The sequence below is a fragment of the Geotrypetes seraphini genome, chromosome 18, assembly GCF_902459505.1.
Source record: "Geotrypetes seraphini chromosome 18, aGeoSer1.1, whole genome shotgun sequence".
NCBI lineage: Eukaryota > Metazoa > Chordata > Amphibia > Gymnophiona > Dermophiidae > Geotrypetes > Geotrypetes seraphini.
The window spans coordinates 4137902-4155999 of NC_047101.1; the positions used below are offsets into that span (position 1 = coordinate 4137902).

Genomic DNA, 18098 nt, shown 5'->3' on the forward strand with positions numbered 1-18098 from the left:
TGTGGCCATATTTCATATATGGAGACCTCGCCTTCAAAAGGATATAAACAGGTTGGAGTTGGTCCAGAGGGTGAATACAAAGTTTTGTCAGCTGTCTCTGTCTTAAAGCATATAAGACTTGTTCTGGAAAAAAGGCAGGAGAGAGGCAATATGATTTCTAAATATCTCCTTGGCATTAGTGTACAGGAGGTGAGCCTTTTTAAAAATGAAGGAATACCCTGGAATGAGAGGGCAAAGGATGAAGTTAAGAGGTTCGGGAATAATCTAAGGAAATTCTTTTTCACAGAAAGGGTGGTAGATGCATGAAACAGTCTCCTGGCAGAGGTGGTAGAGACAAAGACTGTTACTCAAAATTTGGCAGTTCGATTGATTTTTGGTTTGAAAAAATGGGAACATATAAGTCCCTATTATCAAAAACTACACTGGCTGCCCCTGGAAGCAAGAGTTTTGTTTAAATTTTTTTGTCTTTGTTTAAATCAATATTTGGTTTAGCCCCTACGTACTTGGTTTCTCATTTTCATTTGGATAGTTCTATTGGGTCTACACGTAGAATTCATATGTTCACCTATCCGACAACAAAGGCCTGTCGTTAGAAAAGATTCCTGGACAGAACTCTTGCTTTCCAGGCAGGGAAATGGAAAGATTGGCTGGGAGTTTTAGAAAATCAGTAAAAATGAAAATATTTAATCGATTTGTAACCTAAGAATTTACTGTTTTTACTTCTTTTATTCTGTATGCATGTTTTTGATGATTTTACATTGTGACTATTTGTCTGATTGTCCAGCACTTCTTATTGTAAACCGCCTCGAACTATTATGGCTTTGGCGGTATATAAGAATAAATTATTATTATTAAATTCAACAAAGCGTGAGACAGGCATGTAGGATAGCTTTCGGAGAGGTGGAGGTAAAGGATGGGCCATTTGACCTTTATCTGCTGTCATGTTTCTATACTTCTATCAAATGTCCTAAAATCAATGTTGACTACAGCTATCCAGGGCATTTTGAGAGGATTATTCCCCCTTTTTTTTGCAAAGCAGAGTCGTCTGATTTGTTGAAACTGCAGTTGTGAATTCAGTACAGAGGAACCAGTTCCACAAAGTTGTCCTATAAATGGATAAGAAAAATCCACCAACGCAAGTCCCGAGATATTTTTTAACTTTCTAAGATTACTGTCACTCTTGGTTCACTTTTGCCTAAAGACCCAGTAGAGCCAAAACTGCGCTGTCTTATCTCTGTACAGATGTAAAAACAACCAATTCTGGTGGAGGTTCATTTCATCCACAGAGAAAGAAAGAAAGAAAAAAACATGAAAGCAGAACTGCCGGATGGAGGGCGCATTGCGACACGCGATATTTCCTGTGTAATAGTGCAGGGGATGTGAGAACTGCGGCTCGGTGTATGTTGATAAGGTACAGTGTCAACTTCCGGACACTAATGTGAGAACGAGCGCACATGGAGAGGGGGAGGGGAAGAGGTCGGAACCTGCAAGGAGGCTTGAATAAAGATGTTTATGCCTCTTGGGGGAAGGGGGAAGAGAGTGTTTCCTGTGTAGAAAGTGACCATTTGTCAACTTTCTCTCCTCAGCGGTTTCCCTCCATCTGGAATCAGTAATCCATATGGAGCAATAATTAGTTGGGTTTTAGGACCTGCCTAATATGCATATGAGAGATGAAGAGCAGGATTAAGCATTTGTGGACTCTAAATATAGTATAACACTCTCAGGAATAGGGTTCTGTAGGACTCGGATTGTACAAGAGAAGCAGCAGCTGAGAAGTGCTGGTTTCCATTCTTCAGACCGACTAAAGGAGGATAAGATTTGGGGAGGACAGACCTGGAGGCAGTAGTCAGTCGTTCCCCTCCCTGACATTCGACACGTGTGTGTGCACACATGCTCACGAGCAGTTGTAACCTGGAAAAAAAATTGCTATTGGAGCCGTTGAATTAGTATATCTGAGAGCCCAGGCATGTGTCAGTAGCATACCCTGATCATATACAGGTCTTGAATGTTCACTACGTCTGCTCTGAAATCTGCTCTTGCTCTGGATGTTCTCTGTCCCCTGTATTGAGTGCAGTCGGCTTTCAGATCCCCTCTAGACGTGGTTCTCCTATGAACGTGGCCCTAGTTGCTTTCATTGAATCGCCATAAAATGAAATGCCTTTTGAATGTGGATGGTTTGGAAGATGAAGAAATTGGGTAGGGGAAGGGGGCACTCAATGCAAAGAGATACCTGATTGATCTTTAGTACGGAGGCACTTCTGTTCCCCTTCACATGTGTTTCTCGGAAACAACAAGGCTTCAGGTGAAACATGAGTTTGCAAAAGGGTTTTTGGAACCTCTGTGCATTCCAAAAGCTTTAAACAGTGGAAAATCCATGGCAGGTGGCGCCAGGACTTGAAACTAGGTGAATTTATTTATTCAGTTAAGAGATTGACATTAGATATAGTGTGATGTGTTTACTTTGTAGTCCAGCATCAGGAACCAGTAATCGCAGTGATACAGCTAGACTGCTGTCTTGGGACAACTTCCTTTTAATCTCTAGGTTGCTCTAAATTTTAGCCTCGCTTAAGCTGGAAATAATAATTAAAAAAAAAAAATTTGGTATTAGTTATGTCATCCCTTGCACCAGGCTGGAATGGGATGACTTATTGCGGTCGCGATGAATCGTCCTCTCCACGATGGCTGTGATGAATCTGCCTCTCTGTCTCCTGCCACTGCTTCCTCCTCTCTTTCCTCCCTGCTGATGCCTCTCCTCCTCTCTGTCCCCAAACCCCGCATACCTCTTGAAAAGTTCACCAGCAGTATTTTCCGGCCCACTGACAAATCCGATAATGGACAAGTGAGCGCAGGACAATGCCACCCCGTCAATTGCGGTCCGTGAAATGTGAATGGTATACATACATTGAAGGCCCCAATTTGCTCAGACTCCTCAAGCCCTCTCCCTTGGGAGGGGCTTGAGGCATCTCAAGCCCCTCCCAAGGAACGGGGCATGAGGAGTCTCAGCAAATCAGGGCCTTCCAGATATCCAGTTATGTAAAGGGTTCCGATAATCATCATGTAACCCTTATCCTAACACCCCCCTCAAAAAGCCAAAATAGTATCCATTCAGTGCGTGCAATTGTCGTGCGCGCATTTGACGGGTCACCGCATCTTCACCCCCTGCTCGACCAGCATTGGCTCCCTTCTGACATCATTTCCTAGTCACGGGAACAGGATGTGATGTCAGAGGGGAGAAGAGGCTGGCGCAAACAGGAAGTGGAAGATTCTGCTCATGCTGGCAAACTTTTCAAGAGTTATGCTGGACAGGGCAGCGCTTCTACCTTGGTGGGGGGAGGGTATGAGGAATGCTTCTACCTTGGGGATGTATGAGGGGCATAGCCCCCTCCTCCCACAAGAAGTCAGGTGCCTACAATGGATGATTCATTGTGGCTGATTCTGCAATGAGGCGGCTGTGCTGAATCGGCCGCGATGAATCGTCATAGTTCCACACCAGGACACACTTCGTTGTCAGCATAGCAGATAAGAATTCTGAATGCTTCCATCCCCAGCCTGTTCATTGCCGCTAGCTGGCAACTGTGCTAAAAACGCGCTGAGGATCTGTGGCAGAGCTGGGAATGAAACCCGTGCGTGCGCCACTTCCTCTGTAAACTGCTTCTCCTCTGTTGTCTTGGGCTACAGTTCAACATGGTGCCTTCTTGCCTTACAGCGGATTTCGGAGTGTCTGCCAAGAATGTGAAAACTTTACAGAAGAGAGATTCCTTCATTGGGACGCCCTACTGGTAAGTGAAAGCGCAGTCGGGTCTGTGTGTGCTGGTGTGGCCAGGAAGACTGACAAAACATGCGGAGCAAACCCCAGACTGGCAGCTCTTTGATTTTGCTCGCTGTTGTGGGGTTTGGATTTAGTTCAGGTATAGGAGTTATGTCCCTGCCCCCTGGGGGCTCACATCTAAATTTATACCTCAGGCAGTGTAGGATTAATCAACTTCCCACGATAATGAGCAGCCACAGTGGTATTTGAACTCTTATCTTCTCTACTGTCAACCTGCACTCCAATCACTAGGTAGCTCCTCTGTCCATTGAATGCCTCTTAGAATAAGGAAATGCCGTCTCTTCTCGTGTTTTTCCTGTCAAGGCTCCTCTCGGCTTCTCCAAGGTTTTCTCCCAGTGCTGGTGTTACTCACCTTCATCTTTTTTTCTCTAAGACTTCTTACCTCCTTTTAGCCTCATACCACCTCTCAACTTTGAGGTATTTCAGAGCCTCTGCTTATGGGTGGGTGAACTGGCTAATGCTTTCCTGCTCTTCTGAGCCCTGTGGCTTCCACAGTCCACCCTCTGTCGCTGCAGAAGATGGAGCCTGGAATGAGCAGAATCCTGCTCCGTTATCCCAGGGGTTTGCAACACCTGCATCCTCCGTTTCCTTTCCCTGTGACTGTTTGTCTAATTTTTTCCTCTTCCACTTTCCACAGTTTGGATTTTTTAAATTATTAATATACTGTATATATATATATATATATATATATATATATATTTTTTTTTTTTTTTTTGGTGGGGGGGGTTGCTTTTAATCTTGCAATATCGGTACCGACATCTCATTTTGTGACTTGGGACACATTGGGTTCAGGAATGTTCTTTGAAGCACTTCCATCTGCATGGATAGAATGCGAGGAATTTTATCTTTTCGGTCACTAAGTTCCATGGTGGGGGCGGAGGGGAGGAATAATCTATAGTCTTGAAGCAGTGACGTCTGAACCAGATGTTCAGTTTGGATGCTTTCCACGGACACAGGATGCTTCAGTAACGAGAGAAAGAGAGAGAGAATGCTCAGAATCTGCAAACCAGGCCAGGTCTCGTGCAAGGAGGCGTCCTGTTTTCCTGGTAAAGTTCAGTCACTATTCCCTCTTCGCTCGTTTAGCTTCCAGAATAACCAGCCCTGTTTATGTTTTTAAGGCAAAATCCTTCTGGTTCTTTTCTGGGATCAGTTCTCCCTCACTGCCCCTTATCCCCACTCTTATCACTTCAGAATTGAATTTTCCATCCCAGTTTCTGGGCTTCCGCTGTAAATGCCAAATAAATGTCAATTCAACACAGCAGTTTTTGGTACATGATAGTTCTACCCCTGATGCTGAGAGTAGACAATGACACGGGGACAAATTTTTCCCCGTTCCCACGGGAGCTCATTTTCCCGTCCTGCCCCACGAGTTCTTTTCCAGTCCCTGCCCCATTCCTGCAAGCTCCGTCCTCCTCTGCACAAGCCTCAAACACTTGAAAATCCTAAGTAGCAACATTCTAGAGCTCAGATTGTGATGTCATAATGCCTCATTCCACCAATGCCTAAGCTCCGTCCTCATCTGCACAAGCCTCAAACACTTTAACATCACAAGTAGCAACATTGTAGCGCTCAGATTGTGATGTCATAATGCCTCATTCCACCAATGCCTAAGCTCCGTCCTCATCTGCACAAGCCTCAAACACTTGAAAATCATATTTCTGGGTTGTAGACTGTAAAGTCCACTTGGTATTGTCTTAGATTCCAAATGCTGAAGTTGCCGTCCAAGCTCACTCCAGCCTCTCCAACCATCCTGTTCGCAGAATATCTAAGAACATAAAAATTTGCCGCTGCTGGGTCAGACCAGTGGTCCATCGTGCCCAGCAGTCCGCTCACGCGGCAGCCCCCAGGTCAAAGACCAGTGCTCTAAATGAGTCCAGCCTCACTTGCATATGTTCCAGTTCAGCAGGAACTTGTCTAACTTCGTCTTGAATCCCTGGAGGGTGTTTTCCCCTATGACAGCCTCTGGAAGAGCGTTCCAGTTTTCCACCACTCTCTGGGTGAAGAAGAACTTCCTTACGTTTGTACAGAATCTATCCCCTTTCAACTTTAGAGAGTGTCCTCTCGTTCTCCCTACCTTGGAGAGGTTGAACAACCTGTCTTTAATCCCTGAAGGGTGTTTTCCCCTATAACAGCCTCCGGAAGAGCGTTCCAATTTTCCACCACTCTCTGGGTGAAGAAGAATTTCCTTACGTTTGTACGGAATCTATCCCCTTTCAACTTTAGAAAGTACCGTAAAGTCTATCTAGTAACACCCTCCTGTTCCAAGTTAGTGGAGTTCCCATTGATTCCCTCCCCAGCCCATCCTACACCAAATCACCACAACCTGATGAATTATTGTTTACACTTTATACTGCACTCTTTGTGATATAGGGAGCCAGTACAAACGCAGGGAAAAAATCTATACTTCCCATGGGGGAGTTGAGATTTGTGAAGTACGTACATATTATGAAGGAGTTAAATTGTTATATTGTATCAGACACAATTGTAGATTATGTATTGCTGGATCTGTACTCTCTATGACTTTTGTACAATTATTCACATTCGATTTTTAATAAAAAAAAGATTTATGCTAAAAAAAGGACTTCCCAATACTCAACATTAATTAATTTTATTATTTCTTTACCATTTATTTTGTAAGTGGTTTACATTCAGGTGCTTTATCATATTTCCCTATCTGTCCCGGTGGGCTTAAACTCTACCTAGTGTACCTGGGGCAATGAGGGGATTAAGTGACTTGCCCAGGGTCACAAGGAGCAGTGAGGGATTTGAACCCACAGCCTCAGGGTGCTGCAGCTGTATCTCGAACGCCTGGGCCACACACTCCCCAGTAGCTTGAGTACTTGGCTTGTAACCCATTCTGACCTCCTTAGAGAAGACGGGCTAAAAAAATCAAGTACATTTCCTCCTAAGAGTGATTTTTATTTATTTGTGTGTGTCTGAGAATTTTGGGGCAGCCTGAATGTGGACAGTGACTGCTTGGGTTTTGGTGATGGGTGTTTGTGTGACAGGAATCTTTGACCTCTCGCTTTCTCTGATCCCTCCGCAGGATGGCCCCTGAGGTGGTGATGTGCGAGACCATGAAGGACACACCCTATGATTACAAGGCTGATATCTGGTCCCTGGGAATAACGCTGATTGAAATGGCTCAGATAGAGCCCCCCCACCATGAACTGAATCCCATGAGAGTTCTGCTCAAAATTGCCAAGTCTGATCCTCCCACCCTGAGCACCCCTTCCAAATGGTAAGGCCTCGCTTCTGTCGGACTTTTCAGGAAGTCATGTTATACGTAGGTACCAAGGCCTTCGCAGGAGGTCCAGACTGACTTTAAGCAGAACGGACATAGGCCTGCATGCGATACCTAATGTTATGCTTGCGATTTGGTGGTTTCATGTAGGTCGGCTTTCCATTTTGTAAAATGTTTGCACAGAAATCCAAACTCCCATTTTGAAAACGCACAAGTTAGGGACAAGTTTAGCTCCTAAACATCCAAGCCTGGGTTGTACAGCTTGATAAGAGGAGGTTTTGGTGCTTATGTGGAAACGTACACAGATTGCCTCCTGGATGTTCTGAACCAAAATGGGAGGACCACAAGAGGCTGGATAACAGCTGCAGCTGGTGCCTGTACACTGCCATGTCGTCTGGTCTTTCTTAACATATTTGCTCAAAATGTTCCACATTAAGTAACATAGCAAACAAAGCAGATTCAGCCTTGGACTTAAAACAGTTCTTTCCTCCTGCCCTCTCCAAATAAAAGGACCAGAATGAATAGGCCTGGAGTTATTTAAAAACTTAATGTACCGCCTGGAGTCGCATGTAAAAACAAAACAGTAGAAAACATTCTTTAAAACATCATCGGCCCATATATGAACATCAAATTTACAAATCCTTCAATAACATATTTAAAAGAATGATGCAAAAAAATAGCCAAACAACTTTAGGAAAGACAGATCAAAAATATGCGTCTAGAAACAGTTTGGTTTTCAACATCTTCTTGAAGCTGTAATGATCTGCTAAACGGTATAGAAATTTTAAAAATAAAATGAATAAATCTTAATTGCCCAGAACGCTTGTTCCAATATGATATTCCTAGCACTACAGGCAACCTCTGCCCCCACCGACGTGTTGACCAATCTTTTCTTCTTTGAAAGGTCCCAGGAGTTCAGAGACTTCCTCAAGGTGGCATTGGACAAAAACCCAGAGACTCGACCCACTGCCGTTCAGCTCCTTCAGGTAATTGAGGCCTGGGAAATAAAAAAAAAACCCTCAGCTTGCAAGTCTTACACTACAGAGAGACTGAATGAGCCCTAACTCTGAAGGAAATGATCCAAGGCTGGACTTGAATGACCTCGGCCTACGCTCATTCTCTGGGAATATTTATTCCAATAGATCCTGTTTGGGGTGGGAGAGGGAAGGGGTAATGCAACGTAGTCACAGTGGCAGGACAGAGGAGTACAGGAAATGGAAACAAAGCCCTACAATTAATGTGACATAACAGTCCACTTATATACTGCAACGCCTATCGGTTCTAAGCGGTTTACAAGAATCAAAGAAACTGTCCATAACAGTTGTTGTCAGCAAGTTGGAGATGGAGTGGTCAAGTTTTGCTACTAGCGACGCAAGCAGCGAAACTTGACCACTCCATCTCCAACTTGCTGACAACGAGCGACTTCAAATCATTTCGAAAAGAAATCAAAACCCTGCTATTCAAAAAATTTATCCAGATATCTTAACTCTTCCCCTTGTCCTTCCCCTGCCTTGTAAATTCCCCCTCAAAGTCTCTTCCACTCTTGCAATTTTTCTCCTCAAAGTCTCAACCATGTAAACAGCTCCCTAAATTTTAATTCTCTTGGAAATGTCCAGTTATCTTTTTTGTAATCCTAATTTGTAATTTTCCTGGAAATGTCCAGTTAGCTTCTTTTGTAATCCTCCTAGAACTGCAAGGTACGGGCGGAATAGAAGTCACTAATGTAATGTAAATTACAAGATTATTTATCAAATGGGTCTTCAGCTTCTTTCTAAAGACCTGATAAGAACTGGAACTTGTTACCAACTTGCTAAAGCGCTTATCCCAACCCGCCAAGACTCTCTGAAGATAGCACTTATAAATATAACATTTGGCAGGGGGGAACAAAAATATAGCATTTGTACACAATGATGGTTTTTTATCTGCAAATTTAAAATGGTCAACTAAATGTTCTGGATTTCAAGAAGCCAGAACATAAGAGAAGATCAGTAAATTAAAATTCTGCTATTGAAAACACATTTAGGAATGTCTTATTTGGGGGGTGGGGGGGGGGAATATATGCAGTTTACCAATCTCTGTTAAAGAATTTGAAGAACTGAAAGATTTTCTCTTAGATATTCAAAATGATTTAACCAGCCAAAAATGACCGCTGACTGGTTAAGGGCTCCTTTTATAAAGTCACGGGCCAGTGAACTAAGTGCTCCAGCGCTCAGAGGAATTCTATGAGCGTTAGAGCAATTACCTTGCCGGCCGCAATGTTGTAAAAGCCAGCGTAAACCTATCCACTAATTTTCAACAGCACTTAAGCAGTTATTTCCGCTGAAAATTAGCGTCTAAATGAAAAGTGGCTATTTTGATGGCATTCCGGGGCAAAGTCAGCAATTGGCCGCTTGTCTCCTACCCAGTTTCCCCCCGACCACTCTCCTAACCAAGCTGTTTCCACGCACAATGCTATTTACAGGGAAGAAAGTTGTGCTGTTTGTTTGTTTGACGTAGGTGGCTGTTGCCATTTAATCTTGAAATGCAAACGTCACCTTGAAGCACAAAATTTCACCCCTTGCCTGTTCTCTGCCCACTGTGCTAGATTGTAAGGTAACAGGATATTTCTGAAGCCCTTTCTTTGCTTGTACAGCACCCCTTTGTGAGGAAGGTCTCCAGTAACCGGGATTTGCGAGAGCTGGTGGCAGAAGCCAAGGCCGAGGTGATGGATGAAATCGAAGATAATAGGGAGGAAGGGGAAGAGGAGGACCTGGAGCCTGCGTTGGTATGTCCAGAACCTCCACTCAGCATTGTGCAGACTTTTGTTTTTGCTCGCCTGCCTTCACATTTCTCTCCTGTGTGTGTGTGTGCCTGTGTGGGGTTGTGCGTGCCCGTGTGTGTGTGTGTGTGGGGGGGGGGGGGTTGTGTGTGTGCATGCCTGTGTGGGGTTGTGTGTGCCTGGGTGTGTGCCTGTGTGGGGTTGTGTGTGCATGCTTGTGTGGGGCTGTGTGTGCCTGGGTGTGTGCCTGTGTAGGGTTGTGTGTGTGCCTGTGTGGGGTTGTGCCTTCACAGTTCTCTCCTGTGTGTTTTGTTTTTAACATGGTATGATGTTTTAATAGAAAGTAAAAACAACAAGGAAAGACAAGGGGGATGCCTTAAACAACTAAGATAAGTCTTTATTCAAAACAGGAAATCCCAACAAGGCTCCTCGTTTCGGCGTTTAGAAGACGCCTTCTTCAGGGGACACTTAGCTGAAGACGATGCCCAGATTTTTCTGCTCATGTTATTCTGTATTTGTTCGTTTTCAGCAAAGTGTCCCCTGAAGAAGGCGTCTTCTAAATGCCGAAACTAGGAGCAGCAGGCTGGGGAACATTTAAAGGGGGGGTGGGGGGGAGAGGTGCTGGCGCCTCCACTAAGATACTGCCCTGGGCAGTCCGCCCATCCCCCACCCCTTTTGCACTATTTTTTGGGTTTAATTAAGTTCTAAGCAAACCCAATAAAATACTGTTTTGAACTTAGCCCTGCTGACAAAAATAAGCATCGCTAGCTGTGTAAATAACTTGGTCTGGAGAGTCGAGAGTTTGTACAGCTGTGTGAAATGACATCTTGACCGTATCTTATGTATTGGTCTGACATGTTTCTCTGTTCTTACTTTAAAGCGAGATTCATCATCACGGCTCAGCCAGTTGAGTTTTGAAACAGAAAAGCCGTCGGAGACCCCTGAGATACCTAAAACCAATGGTCTGAAGGAGTCTCCAGGCGAAGCCAAGGACCCCGTGGATGGGCAAAGCGACAAACTCTCGGATGAGGGCATAAGCTGTGACAGTGATAAGGTGGAGAGGGAGGGCTCTTTCAAAACCAGCAGTAGCTCAGACTCTGGGACAGATGATGGAAGAAGTACGCAGACGTCTGATGAAAAGTTGGACCTCGCCATCGCCCAACCTGAAGTTTCTGAGCCCAAAAAGGAATCCACAGCAACAAACAACATGGGTGTGAAACTAGATGACGGAGCTGCCTCAGACAACGGGAAGAGGCCGCAGAGCGGTCAGATGGAGCATCCGCCTACAGACATGGTAACCAACGGGAGGCTGGATTCTCCCAATCTGTCTCTCAGTAGCAGAGGCCAGAGGAATTCAGATTCGGGGAGTGTGTCTGCTTCAGACTGTGGGGATCTCTCGCTCTCTCTGCCTGCTGACCTGCCAATGAACAAGGAGATCGACACAGTGTCATTGAGGGTAAGGGGACGCTGTCTTCTTCTAAGGCACTATGTTTTAACACAACAACCTGCAAAATCTGAGGGGGAGAAGGTTATTAAAGGATTACAAAGATCCTTTAAAAGTTAAGTGTGGAAATTTAAGCCCAGAGAAGTCAGACCTGAGCAATCAATCAGGGAACTGAACTTTCCAGGTTATGGCAAGAATGAGAGATGGAGTTTCTCAAACCTGTCCTAGAACCCACCTCTTCCCAGAGCAAGTCAGATAGCCACAGTGAATATGGAATAAATAATCATACACTGATCTAATGCATATTCATTGTGGAATCCTGAACACCCAGGGCTAGATTCTCAAAACTTTGCATAACAAACCGATGGGCCACTGTTGCAGCCGTTATTATAGCGATGTCAAAAAAGCGAGTCATTCTCCCAAAAAAAAGCTCATGCGAATGAGGTTGATGGAGAGTAGCAAAGGTTCACTAAATTTGCATGTACCCATTGCTGGTGATAGCGATGGGCATATGCGCAGAATAAATGCACACACACACATAAACCCTCCCCCCCCCCCCCCCGCAGCGGAAGAGAAGCCCACTCCCTCCCACCACCACACAACCACCGCCCTCTCCCCCATTCCTTTTTATCGATGACTGGCCGGAGAGATACCTACTCCTTCCGGCCATCAGGCCCACCTCTTCAGAATGGCGGGCCTTCCCTTTCCCAGGGCCTAAGGCCTCTCCTATGGGTGCATCTTGGAAGGGGCCTTAACCTGGACCAATTGAAGCCTTAGGCCCGTCCCCCGGTGCATCCCAGGATGCACCGGAGAGAAGGCCCGCCATTTTGAAGAGGTGGGTCTGCTGGCCGGAGGGAGCAGGCATCTCTCCGGGCAGCCATCGTTAACAAGGTAAAGGGGAAGCTGCGTGTGATGTTGGAAGCACAGGGGGGGGGGGTTGTAGGGTGAGGGGGGTTGCTTGGTGGGAGCAGGGGAGGGTAACCTCTATACACAGAGGCCACATAAATGTCAATACGATCCCTGGTGCGCTTCAGCATTATGCAGTGTCGCAACCAGAAATGCATAGAGCTGCAAAGACCTGTGATTTTGTAAAACTGTAGCTAAAAATGATGGAAACAAAACTGCTAGAGTGGCTGTTCTGAAAATATTTGTGAAATTCAGTAATTGAAGGTCTTGCAGGCCGTATAGAAATTTAATGGCAGGCCGCAGGTTGCCGACCCCTGGGCTTGAGGTGCTGCAAGGGTGATCTAATTCTAGGGTCCACGTTTCTGCCTACAGCACCATCTGCTGGCCGTACAGGGCTTTGCTAAATTCATCTCTTCCAGTTCAATCATTTTATGGAATTATTCTAAAAAGGCAATAACAGATAACATACACAGTTCACGAAAGTTAACAGCAAGAAATATACACATATCAGGGTAGTTGAGGTAAATGCCAGTTCTTGGAAAAGTGTTTAAATAGGCTGTAAATAAATTTGGGCTGTGTTTGGTGCTCGAAACGAGCAGAAACTGTGATGGCTTATGTTCCAGATAGTTAAACACTGAATTAGAGAATGGAAAACAAGGTATAGTGTCCAAATGATTGTGTAATCCAACAAAATTGATGGAACACTGATAGTGTATATAATGTGGTTTAAATCAAGGGAAAAAAGACCTCAAAATACCCCAAGATTGTGATCAATGAAGTCACAACTATTTCGGGGTTGGGTATCATCACAGGTCAAAAACTCTTGAATTTAATATTTTTGATTTTAATTTTTTAAAAATTTGCTTTCGTGATAAATATTTAAGTGAACAATATAATATATATCAATTTTCTATCAATATTTTCTTTTTTATGGATGAGCATTAAATGACCAGCAACGATTCAATTCCATAATTTTCGTCATACTTGAGTTTAGAAAATATTAAGCACTTATCTTAATAACCCGACGGAGGCCCAGTCCGTTTCGCACCAATGGGCTTCTTCAAGGGTAATGAAAAGGCTTATTAACTTGCCAGTTGAACTTCAATTTTGCTCAAAGATCGCTGGTAAAGCTTTTACTCGATCTGATCACACTCTTGGGGTATTTTGAGGTCTTTTTTTCCCTTGATTTAAACCACATTATATACACTATCAGTGTTCCATCAATTTTGCCAGATAGTTAAACAGTCACACATGCACAAACTTGGGGGGGGGGGAATGTGTGCCTTCTTTCAAAGACTACGCACTATTTTCAGAAGTGACAAAATGGCCAGAAAAACCTGAATAAAAGGAAACGGCGAGGAACGAGCATTTTCTGGTGGCCTGAATCTAGCAGATATTCTGTTTAAGGAGCCTGGGGTAGTTGCCCTATGTCTAAATTGTCTGTCTGACCCGCTGATACTCGGTAACAACGTGGGAGGAGGTTCAGACCCTCCCTTGTTCGTTCTAGATGCTCGCAGGGGCCACGTGTCCACGGAGTGGCGTATGCTGCGCCATCTCTCATATGCTTTTTGGAAATGCCGACTCTGTGTCAAACCAGCTCCAACGGCCTCATTTCTCTCTGCTCGCTCCTGGGAAGTGGCTCCGAGGCTTTGCTCCTAAGCTGAGATACCAACAAGGTTTTTCAAGGGCAACTGTCTGTCTGTGGAAATTATTTCTTGAGGTTTTTTTTTTTTACCTGCGAGCTCTTGCAGTAGCAACAGGATTAGGCAATGAACCCTGCACGTGGGCTGGGGAGTCTTTGGGGACCCTTGTTTTCATGGGAAATAAAATCTACTCTTGGATTACGCAGCAAATGAACCGGGGAATAGAGAATGACACGGTGACAAAATTCATCACCGTCCCCGTCCCCGCGGATAACCGTGGGAAATCATCCCATGTCATTTTTTAGTGTCTATTTCAACCTCAGTCCTTCTACCCCAGCATTCTTCAACGCAATGCTTGAGGGTCAGTAGTTGTGACCATTCGTACTCTGATTCTTATGTGAGCCAAGGATAATGAAGCCATTGTGACATCACTGATGTGATTGGCTCTTAGGCACTGGTGGAATGAGGCATTATGACATCACAATATCTGCTCTGGATACCAGAGACTGTCATTCTGTAGTGTCTGTTTCAACCTCAGTCCTTCTACCCCAGCATTCTTCAACGCAAAGCTTGAGGGTCAGTGGTTGTGGCCATTCATACTCTGATTCTTATGTGAGCCAAGGATAATGAAGCCATTGTGACATCACTGATGTGATTGACTCTTAGGCACTGGTGGAAGGAGGCATTATGACATCACAATACCAGAGACTGTCATTCTGTAGTGTCTGTTTCAACCTCAGTCCTTCTACACCAGCATTCTTCAAAGCAAAGCTTGCGGGTCAGTGGTTGTGGCCATTCATACTCTGATTCTTATGGGAGCCAAGGATAATGAAGCCATTGTGACATCACTGATGTGATTGGCTCTTAGGCACTGGTGGAATGAGGCATTATGACATCACAATATCTGCTCTGGATACCAGAGACTGTCATTCTGTAGTGTCTGTTTCAACCTCGGTCCTTCTACACCAGCATTCTTCAAAGCAAAGCTTGTGGGTCAGTGGTTGTGGCCATTCATACTCTGATTCTTCCCTCTCTCCTTAAAGAATGACATGAAGATGGTTTACCGCGGTTATCCGCGGGGACGGGGATGGTGATGAATTTTGTCACCGTGTCATTCTCTACCGGGGAACAATGTTAAGCTTAGTTTCCATCTTCCTTCGGCAAGAAACCTTTTTAAGTGGGATTTTATTTTTGTTATTTATTAATTTGGGTTTTGCTCACAACTTTAATACTATTTATCATTTCTATAGCGCTGAAAGGCGTACGCAGCGCTGTATATTTAACATACAATAGATGGTTCCCTGCTCAGAAGAGCTTACAATCTAATTTGGAGAGGAAATGATACAAAGTGGTAGTAGGTGAAAGTGAGCTGGAGGATCCACAAGCTGGTTTTTGTGCCTAAGGTAATGGAGGGCTGCGTGACTTGCCTCGAGATCCACGAGGAGCAGCGGTGGGATTTGAACTGGGAACCCTTGCAGAGTTGAAGGCTTAAATTTAATATTGTTTCTTTCCTTGTGAGATAAACAATGCGGATCACAAAACAAATTTAGAAACTTAAGGAAAAGAATTCCATCATATAAATATGAAAAGATAAGAAATATAACAGAGACCGCGAGCCTGATATTCAGTGCTATTAACCAGCCAGGAATGTCTATATAGCTGTCTTATCTGCCAGAATTCAGTGGGGGGGGGGGGGGGGGGTAGCTGGGTATCTCACGCTGAATAGCCCAGTCTCCAGATTCTCTGTGTTGTGTGACGTAGACTGTCACCACCAATATTCAGTGTCTCGCCGGCTTAGTTCAGCGGCCTGAAAGAGTGGTATATCTTTGGCTATTGAGACTTAGCCTGCTAGCTGTTGAATATTGACCTAGCCGGCGGTGACTGGAATGGCATTGAATTTCCGGCATTGCACGGACTGCGGATCGCTGGCGATCTCCCACAATCTGATTATCAGAGGGAGTGTATCTTCCACCCTCCGACTGCTAAAAAAAAATAATAATAATAATAATGCCAAGTTCATTGAGACTTGCCAATGAGATGGATATTCTCTAAGCACCAAGCTAGTCCTCTACTCGGCATTTGATGCTAGAGAAGGTCAGAAGTTTCCTGGAAAGGTTTCTGGCCTATATTTAAGGGCTTTGGCTGGCAAGTGGGTTTTTGGGATAGAAAGGGACAGGTTATTGTAGTGGGCAGAACCTATAGTGTGCTGGAGGAAGTCTTTCTTTGCTCACAAAAATTAAAAGCATGATGGGGAATCCCCAGCTTAGTCCTAGGAGAATGATCAAAGCTATTGCTCTTGGGTTTGTATATTTGTCTACATCCCAGTCACGAGGCTTTGATTGGTTGATTGATTGCTGCTGCCCAGCACAGAAGGGACTTGAGGATGTCCAGTCAGCCAAATTCAGTCTGCTAATTGTTCACCTGGTTATATTTAGAAGGGAGAGTTTGTCCTTGCACCTGTCTTCACAAGGGAGGGTGGATTTGGAGAACCTTCCTATCTCGCCTCTTGACAGTTTGCGTTGCTGTCCGACCTCTGCTCTGGGGCTGCTGTTGAGGTGTCTGTGATGGCCCCTTCTTATGATGCTTCTCTCTTCTTGAATTGCAGAACTCCAGGCTGCACAATAAGACCCTGAAACGTACCAGGAAGTTTGTGGTAGATGGGGTGGAAGTTAGTATCACCACCTCTAAGGTCATCAGTGAAGATGAGAAGAAAGATGAAGACATGAGGTTCCTCAGGCAAGTGACTGAACCCAGGCGCTTCCTACATTTGTGTTAATATGGTGGGCTCACTTACTGACATGTCAATGGTATTCACTGCAGAGCTGGAAGGCTGCATTAGCCAGTAGGGTTGGTGGGTTTAGGGGAGCCTACTTGTATTCTGGCACTTCACCTGCCTGAGCTGTGGATGCAACGCAGAGCAGATGATGTAACAGGGTACACTTAAATCACATGAGGGATTTATTAAGCATTTAAGTACTCAGTGATGCCACTGAAGGGGGGGGGGTGGACTAAGTAAACACATTCTATAACCACAGCACGGAAAGGCTCCATATACTGCTTCAGGTGACTGGTGCGTATGTTTGAGGCATTTCCGTGCATCTCACCTAAGTTTCAAGTTTATTTTGTATTTGATATCCCACTTATTATTGCGTCTAGGCGGTTTACAATAGGTTGTAACAAAAGTTTAAAAATAGAGGGATTAAAAATAAAAACAACAGACCAGAACATAAAAGTATATTGACTAGAGAGACAAAAGGTGGGGGAGGGGAAAACAGTATAAAGAAAAAGAAAGCATAAGAAGGCCTTGCACATAGGGAGGGGGAAAGGGTAAATTGGGAGCCCGAGAGCCTGTCCCTTGGGACGAGACTAATGCGGGGCCGGGAGGACAAGCACGCTCATGTGTCGTCCTGAGGCAAGTAGGAAGCGGCAGGGGATTGGCTGGCGGAGTTTTCCCGCCGGAGCGATTGGCGGGCCACAGCCGCAGGGGTAGTCGCTCGATCGGGATTTAAGTCGTGACCTCGGAGGACTCTTGGCGTTCCTGGTCCTCCGAGGTGGCTTTCCCGCCCACCCATCTCTTTGTTAGGCGCTGGAAGGTTGAGGCTGTGAGGGGCTTGGGAGCGCTATCCCGAGCTACTGGCTGCTGGGCTCATCGGGGTGATGAGCGGCGGGACAGCGTGGTAGTCATGCCCGGGGGTCGGGTGACCCTGGAGAATGGGGCATGTGGGGGTACATGCCACCCCTCAGATCCTTGCTGACATGGCTGGGTCGGAGACTAGACTTTATACTGTTGCAACTCGGGACATATTATGTTGGTTGTTCCGTTAAAATGTTAATTTCCAATAAACAGGGCTGTGGCTATGTTTCCACCAATAAGTGTTTGTGTGATTTGTTGGAAAGTTCGGTGGGAGGGGGACAAGAGGGGGGTAAGAGTAAGAGAAAAAGCAAGCATATCCGACTCCCGCTGTTAGGACCTAAGGAAAGGAGAATTCTTAGGGAGCAAAGATGGTCTTTAGATTCGTCCTTCTTCCTTACCCTTAACTCCTCCCTATGTGTAAGGCCTTTATAATTTTCCCCTCTCCCCTTTTGTGTGTCTAGTCAATATTGTCATCTCAGTGCCTCTTATTTGTACTTGTATTCTTTGATTCTATTTTGTAACTTATTGCTGACTGTCCAGCTCCTCTTGTTGTAAACCGCCTCGAACTACCATGGCTTTGGCGGTATATAAGAAAAAAAATAAATTACTGTATATTTTCAAGCATATATGTTCTAGTTTG

At 44.9% G+C, this 18098-nt stretch overlaps 1 protein-coding gene across 2 annotated transcripts in view; it reads left to right on the forward strand.

Moving 5' to 3' along the window:
* STK10 (serine/threonine kinase 10) overlaps positions 1-18098 on the forward strand; it is a 72226-nt gene that overhangs the window by 39452 nt on the left and 14676 nt on the right. For both annotated transcript variants that reach the window (XM_033927795.1, XM_033927796.1), the window contains exons 5-10: positions 3707-3779; positions 6876-7070; positions 7978-8059; positions 9706-9837; positions 10712-11287; positions 16430-16560. In XM_033927795.1, coding sequence (XP_033783686.1) covers positions 3707-3779; positions 6876-7070; positions 7978-8059; positions 9706-9837; positions 10712-11287; positions 16430-16560 — 1189 coding nt within the window. The remainder of the gene's footprint in view (positions 1-3706; positions 3780-6875; positions 7071-7977; positions 8060-9705; positions 9838-10711; positions 11288-16429; positions 16561-18098) is intronic.